The sequence below is a fragment of the Leptonychotes weddellii genome, chromosome 8 (genome assembly GCF_054177405.1).
Source record: "Leptonychotes weddellii isolate Sample4059 chromosome 8, ASM5417740v2, whole genome shotgun sequence".
NCBI classification, from domain to species: Eukaryota; Metazoa; Chordata; class Mammalia; order Carnivora; family Phocidae; genus Leptonychotes; species Leptonychotes weddellii.
The window spans coordinates 38,677,301-38,701,595 of NC_138376.1; the positions used below are offsets into that span (position 1 = coordinate 38,677,301).

At 45.0% G+C, this 24,295-nt stretch overlaps 1 protein-coding gene across 2 annotated transcripts in view; it reads left to right on the forward strand.

The window, feature by feature from the left end:
* Positions 1-233: 233 nt before the first annotated feature.
* TFAP2B (transcription factor AP-2 beta) overlaps positions 234-24,295 on the forward strand; it is a 26,290-nt gene continuing 2,228 nt past the window's right edge. Inside the window, exons 1-6 of one of the 2 annotated variants that reach the window (XM_081828410.1) lie at positions 234-314; positions 4,746-5,204; positions 9,995-10,055; positions 17,549-17,768; positions 19,413-19,531; positions 21,690-21,831. In XM_081828410.1, the coding sequence (XP_081684536.1) occupies positions 234-314; positions 4,746-5,204; positions 9,995-10,055; positions 17,549-17,768; positions 19,413-19,531; positions 21,690-21,831 (1,082 nt within the window). Of the gene's footprint in view, positions 315-3,326; positions 3,506-4,745; positions 5,205-9,994; positions 10,056-17,548; positions 17,769-19,412; positions 19,532-21,689; positions 21,832-24,295 lie in introns of those variants that run through there. The other variant, XM_081828409.1, reaches the window with a different exon arrangement.

Here is a 24,295-nt window from a genome sequence, read left to right on the forward strand (position 1 = left end):
TGTTTATGATTTTTATAATATATATGTCTGTGGGTTGCATCTAACTCCTGTGTGTGTAATAATGTTTTTCTCTCTGCTGAGGCTTACTTCTCCAGCCTATTGTTTGAGACAACAGATATAAGTTGCGATGGGAGAGGAGCGTCGGATTTGGTGTGTATCCCCCATTTCCAATTATAGATGGATCATTACAGACAGCGGAGTCCTGAGAAGCCAGACATCTGCTCCTCACATGAATGCACTCACCTCCTAGAGACCAGGCTGCCATCATGCTCTGGAAGCTCGTGGAGAATGTCAAGTACGAAGATATCTATGAGGTGAGCCGACACCCCCAGATGCATCTTAGAGCTTTGCAGATAGAGAATTTGAGCTTCTTGACACCCCAACTGATATATATTTTTCAGCTATTTAGTCGTAGATTTCAGGCCGGTTTTCTCAGCTTTCTCTAACTTTTAGAAAAGCTGGCTGGGGGGAGACGTCGCGATTCGGAAAAAGAACTTTAAGGTTGAAAACTGGCTACTTTAAGTTAGGAGATTTTTTCTCTCTTTCTCTCTTTTTCTTTTATTTTTCTTTCTCTCTTCCTCGCCCCCACCCCCCCTTAAGGTTCTGATGGGAAATGTGGTGCTACTGAATGTGGGCAGAGAAAATAGAGACCGATAAAGGCAGAGGCTCTCCTCGTTTTGAGTATGGGAGAGAATTAGATTTTCAAGCCTCATTCGTAACAGACTCAGGCTTTTAATTTTTATTTTCAATAATATTTCTGAAATCAATAACAAACGGATCCAAGTAGAGGACGGAAAATTAGGAGGAGGGAAGTAGATAGAGGGCTAGATTGGTGTAGATAGAGCACAAGCCAAGGAGCCCTAGCAGATCTCTTTTTTTCTTTTTTCTTCTTTTTTCTTGTTTTGCTTTTTTGAGAGTCAGTGCGTCCAACCACCCCATGTTTGGGCATTTTTAACTCAATGTTCTGCCCTTGTTCAGTGCGCACTGCTCTCCAACGCTGGGGTTAGCGCAACTCTTCCTCGGGCTGGAGAAGTTGCCCGCCGCCCGGCGGGGCCGTGGCCCCGCTCGCCGCTGCCCTCCGCGGTCTGGGGCGCCGACTGATGCGGCGGCGGGGCGGCTCCGGGGCTCGCGGGCGAGGCGGGCGTCCGGGCGGGACACGCGGCGGGACGGGGAGGGGACGGCGGCGGAGGCCCGCGGAACTTCGCTCGGAGCGGAATGGCCTCGCAGACCCGGACTTAGGTGCCAGGGGAAGAGGGAGTAGAAGGCTGGAGGAAACGTCGAGGGAGGGAGGACAGAAAGAAAAGCTTCGAGGAAAGGCGCAGCAGAATTAAGGCAGGGGCAAGGTCGAAGCTGGCGGGCCGGGCGACGGAGACTGTAAAGCGGAAAAGTTGGAGAGAGGAGGGAGGACGGGAAGCAAAGTCCCGGGCGAGGAGCGCGAGTAGCGCTCTATCGGTCGTACCAAACGGTCGCAGTGGGACGCCCAAAGCCTCCCCCAAACCAGTGGGGGGAGAATATGCGACCCCTCCGCTCCGGGACGACTCCGGAAAGCCCGGCAGGGAGCCGCCTTGAGGATGATGGGCCGCGCACTGAAGCGGTCGGTAAGCCCCGACTGACGCCGCGGGCCCAGGCTTACCGGGCGGACCCGGCTCCGAGGCCCCGCCGCAGCCGGGCCGCCGCGTCCCGCAGGCAGCTCACTGACCCCAGCTCCCGCCAGCCCGGAATACTAGTTTTAGTGTGTGTGTGTGTGTGTGTGTGTGTGTGTGTGTGTGTGTGTGTGTGTAAGAGAGAGACAGAGGCACAGAGACGGAAAGAGAGATTGAGGAGATTCGTCTTCCTGCGGAGTGATGATTAGGGTTTTCCTTTCCTCTTTGTGGCTGTGTATTGACTGTAACGAAGAGCCGCGCCTCCGCCTGGTGCGTTTTGTTTCGGTTCGGCCTCCTTTTCTTTCTTTAACACGCGGGATAATGGTAAAGTCGAAGTTGCTGGAACTATCCTAAAGAATGTGAGCGCCCGAAGTGGGCATGAGAACGGGTGAAGACGGGGGCACGGTGTGTAAATAGCTCGGAATATACATAGAGGGATTTTAGTGGGTTCCCAAAAGTAAGCAGGATAAAACTTGTTCTTTGCTTATGAAAAGTAAACTGGCTAAATGGGAAAGGAGGGAGAGCAGAAAGGACGGAGGGAGAGAGGATGAGGGAGGGGTGAAGTGGAAGAGGGGCAGAGAGGAGAAAAAATAGGAGGGAGGGGGAAGAGAGGGAGAGAAGACAGGGGAGAGGGGGAGGGTGGAGAGGAGGGAGAGGAGAGAGAATATTGCAGGTATCCCTATTTGCCTAAAATTTCTGCTCAAAAATATAGGAGAACCCGCAACCCTGTGGAAGGAACCTTTTTAAGTCGGGAAGAAGGTTGAACTTTAACAGAAATGGCAGTCAGGCCAGTTGAACGGGTTCCTGAAACATCCAAAAAGGTTTTCTGTTGCCCCTGGCTTTGCCTTTTGAAAAGGATAAGTTTAGTGTACTTGAAGATTGATTGCATATATTTTAAATTGAGGTAAAAATCACGGATTGTATGAGCAGTATAAGGAGGGAAAGGCTACACAAGGGATGAAAAGCCCCCATCTTGCCCCTGTCCTTTAATAAGTAAGCATAATTTCCAGTATTCAGTGCAAGTCTCTAAACGTCACTGTAAACAACCAGGCCCACCGGTTTACTTTTCTCTCCCCTCCAAATGATGAGGCAACGCCTTTTTATTTTGTTTTTTAATCTGCACACAAAGCACCTAGGGCAATCAGTTCTTCCCATTAGGAAAGTCCCTCTCCAGGAACAAGGACACCTACGTTCTGTACAAGCCCCCCAGCGATGCTCTCCCTCACTGCCTTGTCCAAAGGAGCAGGGGCTGCTTTACGCCTGTCCCCGGCTCAGTTAATTGAAGTTCTGCCTCTTTCCTGCTAAACTTTTTCCCCAGTCTGCCTTTGCCAGCCCCCTCGTCTGATTACATCTAGTAATTCTCCACTGAATGAACGTCATTTACAATAGTAGGGGAGCTCTGCGCTCGCTGCTGCTTCACGCTCCATTTGTCCTCCATTCTCCCTTTAAAGTACTCGTGTAATATTAATAGTCATGAATATCAATTATTATGAGGCAGTGTAGGCAAGCAGAGGGAGGAAGGGGCGCCCGAGCAGTCTGAGCCCAGCTTCGAGTGGAAGAGGACTGCATCTGGAGCCCCGAAGAGCGGCAGAAGAAAAGAGGCCAAAAAGACAGCAAGAGACCGATGAACAGCTCTGTCTGTGTGTGACAGGCATCGCCAATCTTGTTTGGGGGTGGGGGGGGGATTTTTTTTTTTTTTTTTTTTTTGATGGCTTGTCCTGGAAACCCCTCAAGCTCGGCTCCTGTGTCCAGCTCGTTTCTCTGCTGGACTCCTTGATTTTTTTTTTTTTTAATCATTGTTTGATTTTGAGCAGTAACCAGGCTTTTTTTTCCAGATGTTAGTCCACACCTATTCATCCATGGTGAGTTTGGATTCACATTGTACCAGAATTGCATGCTCCCTCCTCTCACTGTCTCTCTGTCTCTCCATCTCTGTGCGTGTGCCTCACTCTCTCTGTCTCTGTCTTCCTTTGAGCGCCTTTGGCTTGGTAATTTAGCACCGTAATTGGACGAGGCTGCAGCTGCTTCTCTCTGCATTGTGTGCTCTCCGTCTGAGCTCCATGAGTCAGCTGGGGAGGGAGGAGGCCGCAGAGAAAAACTTTTTATTTGCCATTGCAGTTTGGAAATTTAGGTGACTATTTCTCCAAAAAGAACCAGAGGGACTTTACCAAGGCATTTCCACAGAGGAGAGGGAAAAACTTAAACACTCCTCTCACACACACACCTCCCCCTTCTCCTTCCACTTAGTTTGCTACTCCAGATAGAACCAACAGTAAGTTGTCTGGGCTTTTTCTTGTTTTATCCTCCCAACCCCAGGTCCTTCATTTTCACACCCTGGAGTATAATAGCATTAGATACAGAAAAGCAACCTTAGAAATAACTCCTCAGAACCACAATTTAACTTAATTTGACGTGGGGTCAGGGTATGATTTCAAATGAGATCCATTTCAATCAAACACTATTTAAATTATTTAATTCCTCTTGGGGAGGGAGGGGTGACTGGGAACTCAGATCAGGCAGATTCCTCAGAGCTCCTGGAATTACCAGGTTTGTGTGGGGAGCTCTTGGTCAGCTGGCTGGGTTGCCACTGAAGGCCGAAGTTGGTTTTGAACAGGAGCAGCACAGCAAAAAGTATGACGTTTAATTTGTTATGCTTTGGACCTCTGAAAGATTAGGAAAAATAGTTTAAAATACCCAGAAGAGGACATACTCTGTGTAAGGCTCCTATATTTTTAACCAAGGAATTTAGAATCTCTTCCCATACATAGTTACTTTACCCTCACCCCTTTTGCCCGCTTTGCACTCCCAACACAAGGCTCAGATGTTGGTTAAGTGGGTGGTGATTCTCCCCCATTTTTCCCCCAAAGCCTGGCGTTTGGAATTGCTGAAATCATGTGCCCTCTGAGTCAACTTGGGAGTATAAGTTTCAGACTCTTGCTTCCCCTGTCCTGGGAAGAATATACGGAAGCCGGGCTTCTCCATTAGTCGCTTGTATTTTTTTTTTCTTTCTTTCTCTCTCTCTCTCTCTCTCTCTCTCGCTCTCGCTCTCGCTCTGTCTCTGTCACTCTGTTTCTCTCTCTCTCTCCTTCTCTCTGCTCCCAGGACCGGCACGATGGCGTCCCGAGCCACAGCTCCAGGCTCTCCCAGCTGGGCTCGGTATCCCAGGGACCTTACTCCAGCGCCCCGCCGCTGTCCCACACCCCGTCGTCAGACTTCCAGCCGCCCTACTTCCCGCCTCCCTACCAGCCGCTCCCCTACCATCAGAGCCAGGATCCCTACTCCCACGTCAACGACCCCTACTCCCTGAATCCACTGCACCAGCCCCAGCAGCATCCCTGGGGGCAACGGCAGCGGCAAGAAGTGGGTTCGGAAGCCGGCTCTCTCCTGCCCCAGCCACGGGCAGCCTTGCCCCAGCTCTCCGGCCTCGACCCCCGGAGGGACTACCACTCGGTCCGCCGGCCAGACGTGCTGCTGCATTCGGCGCACCACGGCCTGGACGCGGGCATGGGTGACAGCCTCTCGCTGCATGGCCTCGGCCATCCCGGAATGGAAGACGTCCAGGTAACCACAAACAAACAAATGAAAAGGACAATAAATAAATAAATAGTGAATGCCCTGGGAGATGGGAGGGGTGGGGGAGGGGGGCTCGGTATCCTTTGGCGGAGGTAGTTTCCATCTTTAGAACAGGAATAGCTGGACACCACATATATAACTGTTTCTGTGTTATACATGTATGGCTCTGTAGTGGTGATTTCTGGAGGTCCATTTATGAAAGCTGGAACCACTAGAAATGAAATCATGAAGGAGAAAAATATATGCGTGTGTTGATAGTTTAGCATCACCAGAATTAAGGCTAGATGTTTTTTGTCTTGCCTTAGCTACTTCCTATTCTCCTGCACTTTGTGCTAGCAAGCTGGGCACCCTTCCCAACCCACTCCCCATGAGTGTCCCATAGTGGGCCTGGCCTCCTGACAAGGCAGGTGAAAGACTGGGCTGCCTAGAGTATGGAGCTTCAGCAGAGAGGCACAAGGTCCTCTTGGGCTCCAGAGGTTCCTGCTGGATGTTAAGCATGACAATGCACATGGGAAGAAAAACATGTGCTATGATTGTCCAAACCAGGTCCTACTTTGAATGTCTCATAAGCTGCTGAGCCCTTTTTCAAGATAAGTGAGTTCCAGAGTCATCTCCTGAGAAATGGAATAATTGTGGGGAGAGACCCAGAAAGCCATAATTCTGCTTGGGAGTCCAAGAGCACACATACCATTTTGGAGATTGTTTTCACCTTTTGATCCATTAAATGACTGTGGAACAATATTCTCCACATCCCTCCTCAGTCCTCCCCCTCCGTTAATACTCTCCTCTCCCCAAAGCCACTATCCCAGTTAAAGAGGCATCACGTGTTTGTTTCTTAAAACAAAAGGCTCAACACACTCCCCCCACCCACTCCCTAACCCATCTGCAACCTACACAATGGAGCCTGATTTGGTTGAGAATACTTGGTTAAACTAAACAAAGAAACATCAAAGAAACGATTTCTAAAAACTGTCTGGGTGATTCTGAGCAGGTCTCCTTTTGCTCCCTAATTTAAATAGTCTGCAGAAAAGATAAATATGGTTGAAAGGTATTTGACACTTCTGTCTCATTGGCATAGTTGTGTATATTATGCATCATTTTAGACATACCTCTAAAGCAAAGAAAAATGAAATGGGGAAGAAAAAAAAAAGTACTTGAGTCCTTTTTTACCTTACTTGGAAAAAAAAGTATTTTGAACAGTTAAAATGTGGTGACAGCATCAAATGCTGCCTGTGTGTAGTCTATGATGGCTTATTGTTTTAAAGGAAATTCAGTTATTTATTATTTCCAAAAATGATGGAATCACCTGATTTGTGGCTGGATTTACCTGTAGTAATAAGAATGATCGTTTTGTTGGTTTAATCAAGCTTGATTATCCCTGTCTGGAGGGATTGCTCGTTTCGGAATACCATACAAGAAGGAAATATTTAAGAGCTTTTTAAAAAAAATGTCCTGGGGTAATGTGTGTGTTGGGGGGGGGCGTAAGTTCTGAAATTAACCTTTCTGAGTACGCTCAAAGTGCTAGATAATGAAAGTGGATCAACTCATCACCACTGCTGTTGGCAATGCCAACACACTGGCGGCGTCATCATCACCCTGCAGGCCGAGTGACTCAGTCAACTGAACCCAGGAATTCTCTCAAAAGAGGGAATAGATTTCTTGGGTTTCAGTTTAGTTTAGGTTTAGGTTAGTTTTTAAAGATATAATTGTGAGGGGTTTTGAGTGTTTGGCCAAATGCAAAGGACGAGAGAACAGGACCAGTTCAGTATGTACTGGGGAGAACAGCCTCGTCAAAGCGTCGCTCGGCTGGCTGAGTTGTTGCGTCGGAACGCGGACCGCGAAGTGCAAAGAGCCCAGAGGAGAGAAGGTGCAGGCCCCGGCCCACGCATGCTCCCCACCCACACACCTCTGCCCTGTTCCTCCCCCAGAAGCTTCGCAGCCGCTCCTCTGGTGACGTGGGGTGGCTCGCGGGACTTTATCTGGACGACCCTCAGTGCAGGGGGTTAGGGGGAGACACCCCCCCCTCCCGCCTCTCCCAGGCAGCGGGGACGATCTCGGTTTCCGTGGCGATGACAGGCGTCCCAGGCCTGGGTGTGCTTGCCGCGACACGGGGCAGGTGACAAAGAAAGACCGGGGAGGAGATGTACCTAGGACCAGAACCCGAATGCAGAGGCTGTGCCTCATCAGCTCCATCCCGGAGGATCCACTTCCGAATTAGGGATCTGGAGCGCAAGGGGCGAGGTGAGAGGGGGGAGCTGAAGTTACGAGCCTGTCGGGATCTCGCCGTTACTTGTAGCTACCGATTGGGTTGGCTGCGCCCGAACAGTCTTTGAGAAGGGACCAGAGAGTGCCTCGGCCTGGACCTCAGTCACTTGTTCGATCTCAAGAACCTATTATGTGTTCCGGATTCCTCCCCCCTCCTTCCAGCCGCGGGCCAGACAGATCCCCAGGGCGCTGCTGGGCCGGTGGGCCTCTTAGCTAGGGGTATCACCTGGCCGAGGGTTGGTATGGGGCTATGTTGGGTGACCCAGACACACACGCGGAGGGCCACCGCCCCGACCGTGAGAGAAGAGGAGGAGAGGAGCTAATTAACCAAATGCTTCTAATATTTTTTTAAATGAAACTATAAAACCCTGTCAATTTCTATTTCAATTTACTCACAGGGGCTATTAAACTAGCAAATCGCTGTTTGGGTTCTGGGTATGCTACATTTCACCCATTGTGTGTATGTGTGTTGGGGGGATGCAGTGTTAAAAACTCAGAAAAACAGCATCAGAATGGAGTGAGATGACACCTAGTTTGGAGTTTAGTTGTCATGAACACCTCTTCTTCCAATCTTTGCTCTCTAACCTCTCTCACCTCTACTACCCCTGAGTATAAACATATCAGGATGTTGTCAAATGCACCACACACGCGCACACACACACACGCACACACACACACACTCAAACACATCCTAGTGTCTTAAAGCAACCCCTGGTATCACTTTTAACTAAAGAAGTCTAGTAATTACGAGTCTGAGTTGTTTTTCTGCGCTTCCGCATGCAGTCCTAATTAAATCTTTACGATCCTCCCTGTGACGATTAAGCGCCAGCATGCTGCGTGAATATCCTGTACAAAAACCCAGCAGGCGGCCGTAATTAGATAGAAAATCAGACAAGAGCCTTCTCATTAACTACCACAACTACCCCCACGTCGCTGATGAGGCGTATATACATATTTACGTATCGACGTGAGGGTGAGGTGTGGGGGCGCCCGGGTCCTGGCCCCTGAGATCCCGGGCCTGCCCGCCCACAGACACAGGCGATTACTTTTGTCTTGAGTGGACACCTCGCATTGTAGACACGTGAGCATAGCAAGGCGTGAATCGTGTGTGTGTGTTTGTGTGTGTGTGTGCGCGCGCGCTTGTGCGTGGTGGGGTCTCCTGAGGAGTTTTGAACAAGTTATATGAAGTCTTTTTTAAAGAAGCTTTTACTATTTCTTAATATGTACATGGCATGTTGCAACATGGAAAACGGTTCTTACGGAGAATAACAATTTTCCTCACCTTTCCGACAACTGAAGAGTGACTATTAAAAACGAAAAGAAACAAATTAACATGCTCCCTTCGTGATTAGATCATCTCATTTCTAATGCTGCTTGTTTGGGGTAGACAGTCTCTTCCTTGTGATGAACACACGCCCTGTCTGGGGATGCATTGTGAGTGGGTGGAAGGTGCTGTGAAAACACAGCCTCACTCTCAAGCCCTTGCTCTTTACTTCTCTGTAGAGTGGGTGACAAATTGGTCCAAACTTGGGTTTCTAAGAATCAGGGAAAGCAGCAGGACATTTCAGAAAGACCTAGCATTTATTTTTCATTGGGGGGTGGAGGAGGGAATACAATGCTTTTGGATGCTCTGGGATGCACAGCCAAAACTCTGTTCTTGTGCATCCTGACAGTAAGAAACTCATCCCAACAGCTCTTTTCCCTCAGAAGTGCTGCCAACACCCAGGGTTGAAACTTTCCTTCTTTAGGATAAGACTGTGGCACAGAAGATGAATGCTCTTTGCCATTACCTAGGTGCTGACTGGGAGGATCTGAGTCTCTGTATCCGTGTGTCTGTAGTTATTACTGCCATCCTAACAGGTGCGCTTCTTGCTGGGAAGTAGCAGCAGCAGGATTGGGGGGGTGGAGCAAACTGTGCAGGTTCCTCTCAGGGATTATCACACAGCAAGAAATTCATAGCACACAAGGACATGTATGGACTGCATGGGCGTGCGGTCCTGCCAGCTTGCAAACGTGTTCCTATGTGTTGCTGTTTGCATTCCATTCCAAATTGCTCAGACTTTAATTAAAATCCCATAATGTAAACTATTATGTATTTGTAAAATGACTCTAGGGTTAAGATGCGCTGGGATAAAATTGAAAACAGAAATTATTCTTTCTAATATTGGTGAAAATCTTTCAGCTATTGCCAAATTTTCACAATTCATAAGAGCAAATAATATAAAACTTTATATGTCTGTGTAACATCTATGTTTAATATAATAACTAAACCAATACTGCATCCCAGATGTCTCTCACAGTTCCTTTTTCCTCTGCTTCCATTGGAAGAATTTATAATTTGGGTGAATTTCATTTCTATGTTGATTTGGAGGTAATAATGATAATAATAAAACCTCCCTTTGTGAATTAATATAAATGGAAATAACAGGAACTCCAGTTTGGAATGACATGATTTATGTGTGCAATTCTTTAATATCCAGTCAATTTGAATAGTGATGTTTTTATATTCACAGTCAGTTGAAGATGCCAATAACAGCGGCATGAATCTATTGGACCAGTCTGTCATAAAAAAAGGTATGGATTATTCCTCCCAAAAGTAAGCAAAGTTTTCCTGTGCAGTCATGTCTTTATGAGTTTTCACTTTGGGGGAATTAGTTATTTTATAAGACAGAAATGTTTGTTCACAATCATAGGACAGGGGCTGTCTAGATGAAAAAGGCATGTCGGGAAGAAGGAAATTTGGGGGTGGGGGCAACCAAAGGCAGAAACCCAGATAAGAGACAGAGGGACAGAGACTATTGACATTTTTCTCATGGTACATTTGGTAGCAATTCTAGATATATCTTAAATAATTGAACTACCATCATGTATGAAACTGACTAGGAAACAGTTTTCAAAAATGTGCTATAATTATTTCATTGATAACTGGAGTTTGCTGAGCTAAACCCTATGTTGTTGAGATAGTTCCTCTTCTTGTTTTTGCATTTGATTTGTGTGTGTGGTAATTCTGTTTCCAGTTCTCTGTGTTTTATGAGTTGTTTCTTATTATTTTTTTAAAAATTGTGCCAAATGTGTTGCTAAATATGCACATCCTAAGGAGTTGAGACAGCCTATGCACATTTCTAAATCTTTCTACATATGCATTCATGATTTAGTGTGACTGTGGAATCACCCCATACTGTTAAAGGGCATGTGATATTAACAAATGTTTGCAGTCTCTTGTACAGCTGTAAGCAAAATAATTAACTAATTAAACTAATTAAATGTAATTACAATAACTCATTTCGGGCGTATTGCAGCTGCTTAATTTTTCCCCCTCTCTTCTGACAGTCACTGAGAGAATGCCTAGCGATTAGTGTGGCTGCCGAAAGGCCCGAATGTCACTCACGTGCCACCAATTTAGGAGCTTGAATGTGTAAACAGTGCAATCTTTAATTATCGCAAGAACTGCTATTTGGAGATACAATTTTAACTACTGTAACCCTTTCTTATCGATTCTGGAAAAGGCCCGTCCTTATATTTGGTGTCAACAACCCCTAGCTTCAGTCATTTATGATTAATTTGAGCCACATGACACTCAAAAACAATTAAGGAAAAAGCACTTTGGAAAGTAACCCAAAGTCAAGGCATTACAGTAGGAGGGTCGTGAAATCAGAATTCCAAACAGGGTGAGGTATTCTAAATTATCTTCTTTTACAGAGACAGAAAAAGTGGCTTTAAGAGGTGGAGGATGGGAGGAGGGGAGCTGTACTTGGAATAATGCCATTTGGCTTTGGAATGTAATATCTTGAAGAAGAATAGTAAGATTTGGGGCAAAACTCTTTATTCTAAGTGTTGCTCCAAACATCCCTCCCTCTATTCTTTAGATAGTATCATTTCAGTTTTTAATGCCAGCTTTTGGGTTTGCTCGGACACCCAGGCTTGGTGCTTAGATTTGCAACTGTCCTGACAGCTCACTTTCACCATTTCCTCTGGGGTCTTCTCTTTTGGTTAATTGCTGGTCAATGGGGATGAGTAGGGGAGGGTGGGGAGGCACTGCTCCATTGGCTTTTTTGTTTCAGCTCCCCCTCCCTTTTCAGGGAAGGCTAGAACCCCTTATCTCAGGGCTCTGTATCCTAGAAGCAACATTTGGGCTGTCAGTGGGGCATGCCCAACAGATGACCAATCAGAAATATTATTAATAGGTAGGCAAATAAAAATATTTGGAACTTAGCTTGCTTAACAAAGCGGAGCTGAAAATATTCTTAGATGTGGGATGCTTTGGTTTCAGGGCTTGTATATGTTTGTCAGCAAAAGGTGATTATCTATGTAGAAGGGTATCTCCAGTAATAAAGGAGAATATGGACTAAAGTTGCTGGTTCTGTTTTGAAAACACGGAGTACTTTTTCTGGCTCTGAAAGCCCTTTTTTTAAATTGTGCAGCTTTAAATAACTAAGTGGCACCCCAGTCACTTTATTGATTTAGGGGATAAGGTATGAATATGAAGTTTTAGGTTAACTCCATTATTTAGTATTTTAGGTATTTGCTTTATTACATGAAGAAAAGATCCTAATATATGTTTATCTCTAGAGAGTCATGGGCAAAATAGGAATAAGTGGCTGATTTACTGTTATAGATAACTATGAACCACTTGAGGCTATGGATTCACTTGCTCCTTCCTGGCCCTCTTTGTCCCCTCCCCTCCCCTTATAAGGGATATCTCCCAGAGATTAATTTCATAAAAAAGGAGGTGAGAAAGTTTCTGAACTAAATTTTCTAAATTTCAACAACTGGCAAGGAACTTGGTTGCTTAATTTATTTTCTAATGGGCTTTTAGAGAGTTTTTATAATTTTTATTTTTTGTAGAAAGATTTAAAAAGTCTACCTCATTAATAAAAAAATTGTAGCCACTGATCCAGGTTCGCATGTCTCTGCCATTACGTATACTGAAGCCAGAAGACTTGGGCAAAAAAGATATATGTCTCTATGTTTCTCACTCTAATTATGGAAGGACTCTCTCCTAAAATTTAACCAGCCCAATTTTTCACCCGTGTCGATATCACCCCATAGATTATAGGCTAGCTCTCTTGTTATGTTTGCTATCTGGGCTTAGCTGACATTTCTGAAGTAATTTAGTTAAGAGGAAATGAGTTGTTCCCAGTAGAGAGAGCAAACGAGTGGAGTGAAGGTAGCCAGCGTGATAAATGGCTCTTTCATTTGAAGATCTCCAGAGCTCGTTTACGGCTAATTTTCTGTATTGGCCCCCTTTGAGCTATTAATGCAATCGGCAGGGACCGTGGCCCCTCTCCTCTTAGCTGCCCCATTAGAGCTCCCATTAAGATGCCGAGTCTCAACTCCAAGGCAGGAGTGGAGGGAGTAATGAAAGGTGCTTTTTAAACTCTCCTAATCTAAACCGGCAGAGGGTGGTTAATACGATTTGAAGGGGGCTGGTCAATGAGCAATCAATAAAGTAATAATGAGAAGGATTCGGTACATTAACAGTCTAAAAATCCAACGAGACATTAAAAAATCATTCTTAACTCTCAGTTCCATTAAGATTAGGAATCTGGGCTGGGGAGGGGGTGGGTTGGTGCCCAACTAATATAAATGATCACTGCTAACATCCTATAGCCTAACTAAAAGAAGGCTCACCTAGGCTTTAAGAAAAAGTTTTTGGTGCAATCAGAGGCTAATATGCAATGGGTCTGACACCTTGGAGAGCAGAAAATATGCTGGGATTTCTTGGAAAGGCTAGCGTGGCTGGAGTCCAAGGTTCAAATGTGACTGTGGGGCATTTTCATTGGTCTTAGGGATATCCTGTTTGGTTAGTTTCAGTTCAACCTCAGTTCTCTCCCACTTTTTTTCCCATTAGTTCTGGCCCCTTCCCCATATAAACACTTTGATTAGTGTGGATTTTCTTTGGGGCGGGGGGGGGGGGGCTATGAAGAAATTGCCAATTTCAATTACAATGTTGGGATTCTTCCTTCTGACCTAGAAGGTAAAAAGCACCAAGAGTATGTCAGAGCCTCTGAAAGGGTATGAGTTTCCCCTCAAAAGAAGAGGTTCACATTTCCAGGGCTAACTTGGATCCCAACAGGTATTTATTCAACTCGAGACTCAGATACATTCCAGCCACCCAGGGAGTAATCAGAGTTCACAGAATTTCAAAGTTGGAAAGGTTAGACACTCTACTCCAACTCCCACCCCTACTCCCGGTGAAAAAATTGAGACAGAGAGAAGATAAATGACTTGCTCAAGGTCCTACACACAGAGTAAGTGATGGGACCCAATTCAGTTTCCAGACTCTTAGACTTTGCCCCTAAAGGATACTAACCCTGGATGTTTGTAGTTCTTTATATTCCAGATTTCTTTGTGAGAATCCTTTTATTTTTCTTTCCAGGATTTTGGTGCTCACATTTATAGATGTGCTATATATCCATGTGAAATAATATTTAGCCCTCAGGTAGATGAGAAACAATGCAAGTATAAAGGAAGGGGGTGCTCTGCTGGTGAGAAGTAGTTATTTCAAGCACTGTTCAACCTCCTGGTGGCTTCCTGGTGTAGCTTACATATTTAAGTCTGAGTATCTTTCAGAGGGACTTACCCTTGAATCTATTAAATGGGTTCATTTCTTCCCTTCTTCCCCACCAGCAGATCAGAGCCACAGAGGGTCTGTTTGCAGTCAAACACAAAGATAGCAAGGCTCCAATTTTATACTTAAGTTTAAAGAATACAGATTAAGAGCTAGTCTATTAACACATTGGCTCTCTGTAGTCCACTAATGAATAATATTTTCCCTAATCAGTCTTTCTTCCTCTCTCTTAAATAAAACTCCAGTCACTGTAATGAAATATTATCGGTTTTAACCCTTTTTTTCTTCTCCCCGATATAATGCAAGAAAAAAAAGAGGGGAGCAAGGTTTGTGGATGTTACATCCAGAAGTTAGTCATGATATGCAACTGAGAACCGAATAGGAAAAAAAAAAAACGGTTTTAATGTATGCACAGAAAATTGTAAACATGTAAAGAACTGAAAGCTTCATGCTGAGTTTTGCTATGCTCCATTTCCTTACCATTTCCTGCTGTCGCTTTAAACCTATCTTAGTCATCTCTGGGTTCCATGAGCAGGAACAGTGTGCTCATAATTACTAACAAATCAACCGGGCCCTGTTGCTCTCTGGGTTTATTGATAAGCTGGAGGAAAGCAGAAGGGAAAAGACAAAGAGAATAAAATATGGGGTTAATCAGCTGAGCTAAGCAGGTGTGAGAGTGGAGGGGAAGGTAGATAACAGTGCGAGGGATTTTAAGGAAAGTTAGGACAAGAAATGGGTAGGGTCTAGTCTAAGATACCAGGTCTAAGGCCAGAGTAGGAGAGGGTTAGAACCTGAAGATGAGAGAGTAGATGGTAGGAATACGATTTATACTTAAATTAAAAAAATGGAAATATAACCTGAAGCATGTCTGCTCAAATAGTTTGCATCTTTGTGGGGAAAACAACAACAACAAAAGAAGACAGCAGTGTGCTGACAGAAGCTAACTGGATTGGTGATATTTAGGTGATAACGCATTTGCGGAAAGGTACAGCCCAGGGAGGGAACAATATACATTCCCCATAGGAAATGGCTCTTGTCAGGTAAATCAAGCAATTAACAATAGTGAAATTAGAGGGCAGGTTATAAAGTGTCTCTTAAGGCCTGGCTTTTCAAGAGATTTGGCAACTGGGACTCTGAGAAGCAGATAAATTACAATCCTAAGGAGATATTTGGTTGTCTGATATGGGAAATAGGAACTGAACTTACTATTTTCAGCTTAGTGAGGTTTTTTTATTGTTAAAATATTCTTTCTCAAGAATATTTAATAGTATAAAATACAAAATATTAAATATAAAAACATTGCTGAGTGTTGAAGATGAGATTTTTGTGCAGTTTATTTCTATAGTTCTTCCCATGTTAAAATTACAAAAGGCCATCATCTATATTTTGGAGAAAAGTTTCTCCAAGGTTATCTGATGCTAATTCCCATGATCATAAATTATTTGCTTAGAGTTCTTGAATATGAATATGAATCTGAAATATGAAAATATGAAAATTGAGAGTATTGCAAAGAATAAGACAGATCAACATAGATGTGGATGTTGTGTAAGAGAATTAAATGATTTGTTCCCACCCAAATCACTGTCTTTTAAATGACTTTAACTCCATATTTTACTCAAATTTAATTAATACTCACACTTGGACTTTTCATTGGTTCACTCTCAAATGGGAAGCAGCTTCACTGATAATATGATGAGGGGAATCAGAAAGAAGACAGCACCCTCTGTAGCTCCCCACCACCACCATAGCAGTGCAGAAGATCCATTCTGTTACCCAACATCATTCACCTGCCCTGAGACAAGGCTTTGGACTCTGTAGACAGATCCAGAAATACTAAAATGTCTACTAAGGAGTAGCAAAAGGGACTGTTCCAAGACCCCCATCCATTCTCCTAGGAAAATCCTTTTCCACAAGGTGTTTGTAAAGGGCCAAATGCAATTCCTAATAAGTAAGAAATTTGGGACCTACCTGGGTTTCAGCAGTCTCTAAACAATCATGGAGGTCTGAATGCCAGAATCCGTAGTGGAGAGAATAAGCTATTAAAAAATACTCAGTGTAGATTGGTCTGTTCTATACAAGAGAGGTTATGCAACTTGTCTAACATATAAGTGTTCTAGGCTCTAGACGGTGGAAAGAGCATATCTTTCCCCTACCAGGATTATAGGATGAGACATTGTTGTTTATTAAAGAACAGGAATGGAAACCTCCTTTTTCATGCCAGATGCATGTTTCAATAAATCCCCTGGACTGGTGATCAACAAATACCGTTTGAAGATTTGCGAGTTTCATATCCCACTGGAAGAAGCTAAAGTTTAGTAAGGCAAATCAGGAGAAGTCACCTGCCCTGTGGCTTCTAGAGCCTGCAGAAATTCAGCAGTGTAGAACTCCAAGGGAGTAAGACTGCCAGTGAATTGGGAGGTTGACCATTCATTGTTCCTCATTCCCAGCCTTCTGGTTCTACTGAGCCCCGCCTCTTCCTGAGGTGCAGATGACACTGAAACACAATTAAACAGAAATACAGGCTGGTGAGACTGAATGCGCCTGGGTAGCAGTGGCAACCAGCTGTCAGCTCTTATTAACTTCTGCATAAAACATACCTTGAGTGCGGTTTGTTATCAATTACTTGCCGAAATGAAACAACTGGGGCAAGGCAAGACCTCCGCTCACATGAATTAGAGTGATTGGTTGATTGATCAGGGCACCTGTTGTAAATCATAACTGCTCCAAACAATCACCAGCCGGTGCTTTAGTTAATTTGTAAACAAAATTCATGTCACCGTGGAATTGCTTTCACTGGAGAGGAGCATTTGGGTTCATTTCTAAATGAATGTGTTGTTATGATGTAGGAAAGAATGAGATCCACTTTAGAGAAATGAGCAGCTCTTTTGAGCCCAAGCTTAATGGTATTACTAGGCTGTTCTTGAGCACAGTGTCTCTGATAGGGCCCACTCTCCAGTGCTCTCCAGTGATGACCACAGATTTGGGTCCAATAGGAAAGGAGGGAGGGGTTCCCATAAAGAACACTGGTATTACCATTTTATATCATCGATAGTATAATCACTCTCAGGCTTCAGCACCAAATGTGATTATTACCTCAGGAGACGGATGAGGAATCTAAGATTCAGAGAGGCTCCCTGAGATGTCTCAGGTCACAACCTAGCACACGATGGAATAGGATTTGCTGGGTTTCACAACACAATCCAAACTCTAGGCTGCGTGTTTTCTTGATTTGTATAGTGAGCGGGGCTGTGGCAAGCGACACTCATAGGTCTACACACATGGGGTAAGTTTCCAGAGGAGTGATGGCTTTTCCATTTGTTTGTACACAGTGCTCTGAACGCACCGCAGCCCCACTGGAACAAACACTTCCTCCTCCAGCTTTCCACTTGGCGCCTGTCCTGTGGCCTCGCCCCTGCGCACGCACCGACACATTCTATCAGCCGGTCACCAGGATTGAAACCCGGTCACCTTTATGGCATATTTTTTTTCTCTCTAGTTCCGGTTCCTCCCAAATCTGTGACTTCTCTGATGATGAATAAAGATGGCTTCCTGGGAGGCATGTCCGTCAACACCGGCGAGGTATTTTGCTCGGTCCCGGGCCGTTTGTCTCTGCTCAGTTCAACTTCAAAGTACAAAGTAACTGTGGGGGAAGTTCAGAGACGGCTTTCGCCCCCCGAATGCCTCAATGCGTCTCTCCTCGGCGGCGTCCTCAGAAGGTAAAACCCCCAAACCGGTTATTACGGGGTGAAGGAAGAGGGCTCTCCCGGAAACCTACAGATAGCCGGACGCAGTTGCCTAGCAACCGGGCGTCCAGAGCGCGGCCCCCGCGCTACGCGTGCGAAGAGCCACGGCCGCCACGCGCTGGGGGCCGCGCGCGCAGACGCCGCCGCCCTGGGACCCACGCGCCGCAAGCACGCGCCGCCTCGCTCTCCCGCTGTTGTCGGCGCTGGGAACCTCCCTCTTTCCCTGCCCTGTGCCTGGCGCCTGGCTCTTTCCTGTCCCCGGGACACTTCGAGGGCATTCTCTAGCCTGAGTGAAACTCAGAGCCTACACACACTTACCTAAAACAGACGTTTCATGGAGTAACCTGCGTTGTGCCAGTAACGTACTGTAACATTTCTCTGTTTTGTTTTAAAATATGCTTGGCGGACGACTAAATTGGTCACTACCTACCAAGGCATTGTGCCCTGAAGTTTGAAAAAATGCCGTGCTAGACTTGCGACCTCCTGTCTTCAGTAAGAACACCACCAATAATAACAATGGAATAGTAATAGTTATTTTTGGGGGGCATTCAAGTGCTCCATAATATGGGGAGAAGACATTCCATAGACTTCCTTGTGGAAGATGGGGGAAGAGATGGCTTTTATCTTCAGATTTAAAGCCTTCACCCAGAATCTCTGCCAATGCCTGGACAAAGGACACTTTGGTAGTGTCTCTGATATGAAGGTGACACTGTAGGGGATGAATTTTTCAAGTTAGCCTCTTTAGGGAGTTGAAAGTCCCTTTCTTTCCTAAAAGTGGCTGTGTGAACAGTACAAGAGAGGTCAGAGTAACTGGTTTTTTTTCTTGTATTTTTGCCCAGAATTTAGCACATACAGGGAAAGTCTGGGGAGGAGGTAAGGGTGTGACTCATGGATTTTTCTCACTTCGAATCCTCTTTCTCTGCTCTCCTGAAGTGAGTCCTTTGAGCCCCGGAGTGTGGAAGTTTCTTTCAATCACCCCTGGGCATTGAGCGTGTGTGTATAAAACTTGCTATGAGATTAAGTGAGATAATCAATATACAGTGCTTATCGCATAACTAAACTCCCTAAAGTGTTAGTTTAACTGTTATTGCGATTACCATCATCATGCTGGTTTCATGTTTCAGTCTTCCTTCCCCTTTTAACCCAACTCCATTTTATAGTGACTCTTGACCCCTTCCTTCCTCGAAAACCCCACCTGTTTCAGCTAGTTAGTGCCTTCTCTCTGAACCACCCAGTTCTTTCCCTCTTTTCAGCAAGGTTGTGCTTGCCCAGTTTCTGTTCACCTAACTGGCTCCATTACAAGGAAAGAGCTTCTGTGTTGCATGTGCAACTTCTACCTTTTCTGGACCCACAACCTACACCCTAATTATTCCCATCTGGTATCATTTTTTTTCTCACGAGATTAAAAAAAGACTCATTTTTTTTTTAATGCTCTGTATTGCAGAAATTAAGCAAACCTCAGCAAACTATCAGCAAATAACCAAAAGGAAAGGGGGAAAATGTGCTAACCTCAAGTTAAAACCTCTTCAAGCTCCACTGGGCTTTAGATTGCTAAGTCTAAACTTTGTTTCAGGAACACTCTGAGGTTAATCAGAATGTTAATTCTTGCAATTTCAGAGCCAAATCGAAAAATGGGGGGAGATCTTTGCGAGAAAGGCTAGAAAAAATCGGTTTGAATTTACCCGCGGGCAGGCGCAAAGCTGCAAATGTCACGTTACTCACCTCCCTGGTGGAAGGTAAGCAAGACGTGTGGCCATTTCACGAAGTTTAACTGTTGGCTGAAGGCTGACATTTTACACGTTTCATGATTAACTGGAAATCACTGCGATTGTTGTGCCCTTATGAGTTGGATGTCAAGCGGCTGCCTGAGAGAAGTTCAAAGGTCCTTTTACTTAGAGGGAGCTGGCAATTGTAGAGAGGCCAAGGGACATGTGCGAAGGTCCCTAAGCTCTGAAGAGTGCTCAGGTCCAGACTCTAAGGCAGTGCAGGGGTCACTTCTGCCACCAGATGCAGGACAGAGTGCATGAAACACCCTCTGTTTGAACTCTTGCAAGAGTAACTTTGGAAGCAGCAATCCATTCTATACCCCTCTCCTTCCCAGGTTCTACCTCTGTAGTAGAAAATGCATTGTCAGTTTATGAAACTATTATTGCATTCATGACCCCTGTGGTTATTTTAAAACTCATGCCACTCCCAGGGTCCTATCTCCTGCTGGTTACCTGGGACTTACTATGAATGAAATATGGCTTAGTGAAGCCAATGAGGCCTAGGAGAAAATGGAGTCAAGGGTAGGGTGAGGAAACAAGGAGGGGAGTCACGTATGATCTTCAGTGTAGATCCATCAATTGTGAATTAAAGGCCCATAATTATAACAAGCACATTCTAATTTACTCATCATTTTGGGGTTGGGGGATGATATTTATGGTATGTAATAAACAGGATCTTCTACACAGTTGAGAACAAGAGGATCTGCAGTTAATTTGCGGGATGGGGAAGGGATAGGAAATACAGCCAGATGGTCCTAATGAAGGAAGTTGTAGAATTTTCTCTAGAGTCTAACATGTTGGTCTTGGTTTTTTCTTTTATTTTTATGGATGTGATATTATGACACTCCTGTGGGGAATTGGTTTTTGGAGGAGATCTTAGAATATGCAAGGAGCAACCATAAAGTCATCACATTTATAGGCTTTGCACTTTGCCATCTTCAAGGCAAAGTTGCCTGGCCCAAATTTACCCTCCAAGGGCAGCAGTCACCAAATTTCCTGAGCACGCTTATTAGCAGTTGACTCTCAGCTGGGGTGGGGGTGGGTTACTTTTTGCCCTTCAGAGATTTGCTAATATCACCATCCTTATTTTGTAAAAGCAGTCAAGGTAATCTCTATCCAAGACGTGAAATTGGGTGGAGAAAGGACAAAACAGGGAAACTACTGAAATTCCAATATTCGTTTAGCAGTTTTCAGTTTTATGGATCTGGATCACTATAAGCATCATGCCTGAAGTCTTTTGTTGTTACTATAATAATGATGATTAAAAGTAAGTCATGCTCCTTAAAAATAACATAGCTATGGGACAATTCAACATGTCTCTTTTTCATGTTTGGTATCTTCCCTTGAACACCCAAGGCTGTGCATTAAAGGGTAATAATGCTTTATTTGAAAGGGGCTTCCACATAAGCTGAGGAATCTCTCAGATGTCCAGGTTTTCTATAGCTGCTGTGTCATCTTGTGCAGTAGAAAGTCCTCAAGTAGGAAGATGATGACAGGAACCTCTGAGGAGAACCCTGAAACCTATCAGGAACCGACAAAGAATAAATATTTCATTGCTGGACAGAAACAATCATTCCATATGTTATTACATATGTTCTTTAATATGTGTGGACATGTACACACATGGAATTATGTTTGTATATATTAGTTATTAATAAGAGGTTTTTTCCTAGTGCAGTTATAGGAAGATACAAAAGATAGGAATACTTTTAAATTTTACTTAAAGCAGGTGTAACATGTGCTTTTAAAAGGGGGAGGGAAATCTGGCTTGAATATCCAGCCAACTGTCTAGGTGCAATTGTAAGGTGGCTCCTGAACATATCTGCCCATCTTTCCCTTAAGAGAAAGCATGGGGTGTAGGAGGCCTGAAGCTATTCAGAGGATGCCTAGCTAGGACTTGGCTAAAAGGATCATCAGGGAGAGGCTGGAAAGAGCAGCAGGGGCAAAATTTCTTCCATCAACTTTATGGCCTGAGAATCATTTTTATTTGGGCATCAGTCTGACCTTTGCTTTTGCCCCCAACAGCTGGCCTCTTCTGTAAATAACAACAGTTGACCAGGAAGGATCTCTTGTCCTGGGATGATTCGGGACTAGGTGCTGAGTATTACCTCTGCTGCTGTCTTTTCAGGAGAAGCTGTTCACTTAGCTCGGGATTTTGGGTATATTTGTGAAACGGAGTTTCCTGCTAAAGCGGTTTCTGAGTATTTGAACCGGCAGCACACTGACCCCAGTGACCTGCACTCCCGAAAGAATATGCTGCTGGCTACCAAGTGAGTGTCCCAGACCCTCATCCCTCCTCCCTGACTCCCACCTTGCTGCGTCACCTCATCACCTCCCCAGTGTTGGGGAGCTGGGGAGCGGCAATGCAGACCTCATTTGTGGAGCAGGGAAGCAGCTCAGTGGTCAAAGTAGCTTTTGCAGCCTGTGGATTGCTGGCTAGGAGCCCTCCCGGCTCCACCCTGCTGCCCCTCTCTCTCTCACCCCCCTCTCCACCCAAGTTGATCATGGGCTATGGGTTTCTCTTGGTCTCCTCTATTACCAAGTTTCTGGGGGAGAATGGCTTTATTAATATGAATCCAGGCTTTTTACAGTTCTTATCGTCTTCTTCTGGGTTGGTCCTTGTTCCAGTTCTTCCCTGGGTCCCTAGGTGCACATTTCCGCCCGGTTTCACATCTCCCTGTCATATCCACGCTCGGGGTGTCTATATGTCACCCATGTGTACCCATCTCTACCCGCAGCTCTAATTATTCTCTTTCCTACGTTGCTGTTTGGCATCTTCCACTGATGTAAAATTTACTACAACTCCAGAGGGGAAAATAGTAAATCTCTGGCTAAATTTAGGTCTGAGCTCATTTGAACTTTTACAGTGGGTTTTCTATTTATTTGATTTACTCCTGTCTTTGGCTTCAGTGTCATATTGTTGGTGGTTTATGGCCGGCTCAGGCCTGCAGTGGGCGGCGCTGCGTGCACCCGCACGTTTCTCTCGCAGGCTCGGCCCAAACAGCGGCGCTCATTTATTTAGTGCTGGAGGACGCGGTTTGTTCCGTTGACAGCATAATTTAAAGAAATATATGGAAGGCTGAAAAATCATTTGCTCAAATTTGTCCAGATGTTTTTGAGACGTGATTGGAATTTGATTGCCCCTTTCCGCAGGGTCAAAAAATATTAATGTCCCAGAACTTTAATTGCTTACAGACCCTGCTTTGGGCTTTGAAGATTTAGAATGTTTGACTCTAAGCATTTGTTCTCCCCCGTTCAGAATTTCCTTTTTGGCACTTTGGTAATGAGTACAAACTTAAGAAAAGACTTTAACCATCTCTTCAAATGATCAAAACCTGGCACCCATCCTGGTTATGGAAGGTTTCCTTCTGATCCACCAACTAGCAGTATAATAGATCTATTGCCCTCCTGCCCCTTGCCTCACTGTCTGGTTGTGGGGGACCTGTCGGTGCTTTATAAAAGAGTAAGTGTACTTTGGGGAAAAAATAAAACTAAAGTGCATAAATTAGGTAATAGGAGTCCACAAATGCTATCATTTCCCTAAGGAATGCTTGTAACTTCCCCCACCCCATCACCTCTTGAAACCCTGTGACTTCACTTAGGACACCACTTCTTAACCTGGGGTGAGTATCAGAATCATCTGGGGAGCTTTTCCAAGATACTTATTTGTGGACCTAGTCCCAAGCTCCCTGAATTGGAATCGTGGGGACAGAGGCATGGATGTTTGCATTTGAGCCCCACAGGTGATTCCAAGGTACCCCTGGCCTAAGAACTGCCCTATTTAGATAGAACCGTTACCTATTTCTTCCTAGTTGTAAGAATGCATGTGTGCATTTCGAGTGGAGAAACCAATAGAGGGGAGGGTAGAGAGAGGATACCTGTTAGGATTCTCTAACCACCAGCCTTAAAACCAAAACCCTTTCACCTGCTGCAGATGGGGGTGGGGGAGGTAATTCTCTGTCTTGTTCAGGCATTACTCTTCCTGAGAGTAATCCCCTTGGCAAAGGATGCCCCAGGGTCACTCATATGGGCCTCTAGGTAACTGCCTTGTTTACCTGTTGTCCAGGCCCCACGTGTCCCCAAGTGTCAGGCCACGGGGAGGGCGGTGGGGGGGGGGTGCGGGTGCTGAGACTGGACTTCTGTAGTTTTTCTTTCTCACCACCCCCGCCCCCACTAGTGGAAGCAGTCTGCCAGTCTGTGAAAGGCTATGGCCTTTGGGATGCCATTCCTCTGACTGGTAGCCGAGCCAAGCCATTGGACCTTCCGGGCTAAAACCCTCCTATATTAACCCTCTTGTCCTCCTCCTATATTAAAAATTTCTCAAATAAGCTCAATTCGTAGTTAGGCGCGTAGGATTTCTAAGGCTGAGAGATTCCTCTAAATTGTAGTTGCCTTGAGGAAATAAAAACCTTCAACAAATAAAAAATCTACCCTCCCCAGTGTCTTAACCATCTACCTGTAGGTTTTATTTAAACAATGTAAGAATCCTTTTATATTGACAACAATCCTGTTGTACAAAGATTTCAGTAGCCTGTGCTTAAAAGAAAGGGGGAAAAGGGGAAAATATACCTTCCTTCCCAAATACTGCAGGTAAACAGATTTTTGCTTTAAATGGAATCAGCATTCTCTCCTGGAATAAACAGTTGCTTGCCCTGGGCCATGCAAGTCTCCCGCAATCTGCTTCTGTGCCAGGGACAGGCTTGTGGCTCAGGGGCCTAAATCTTTCAGGGCTTT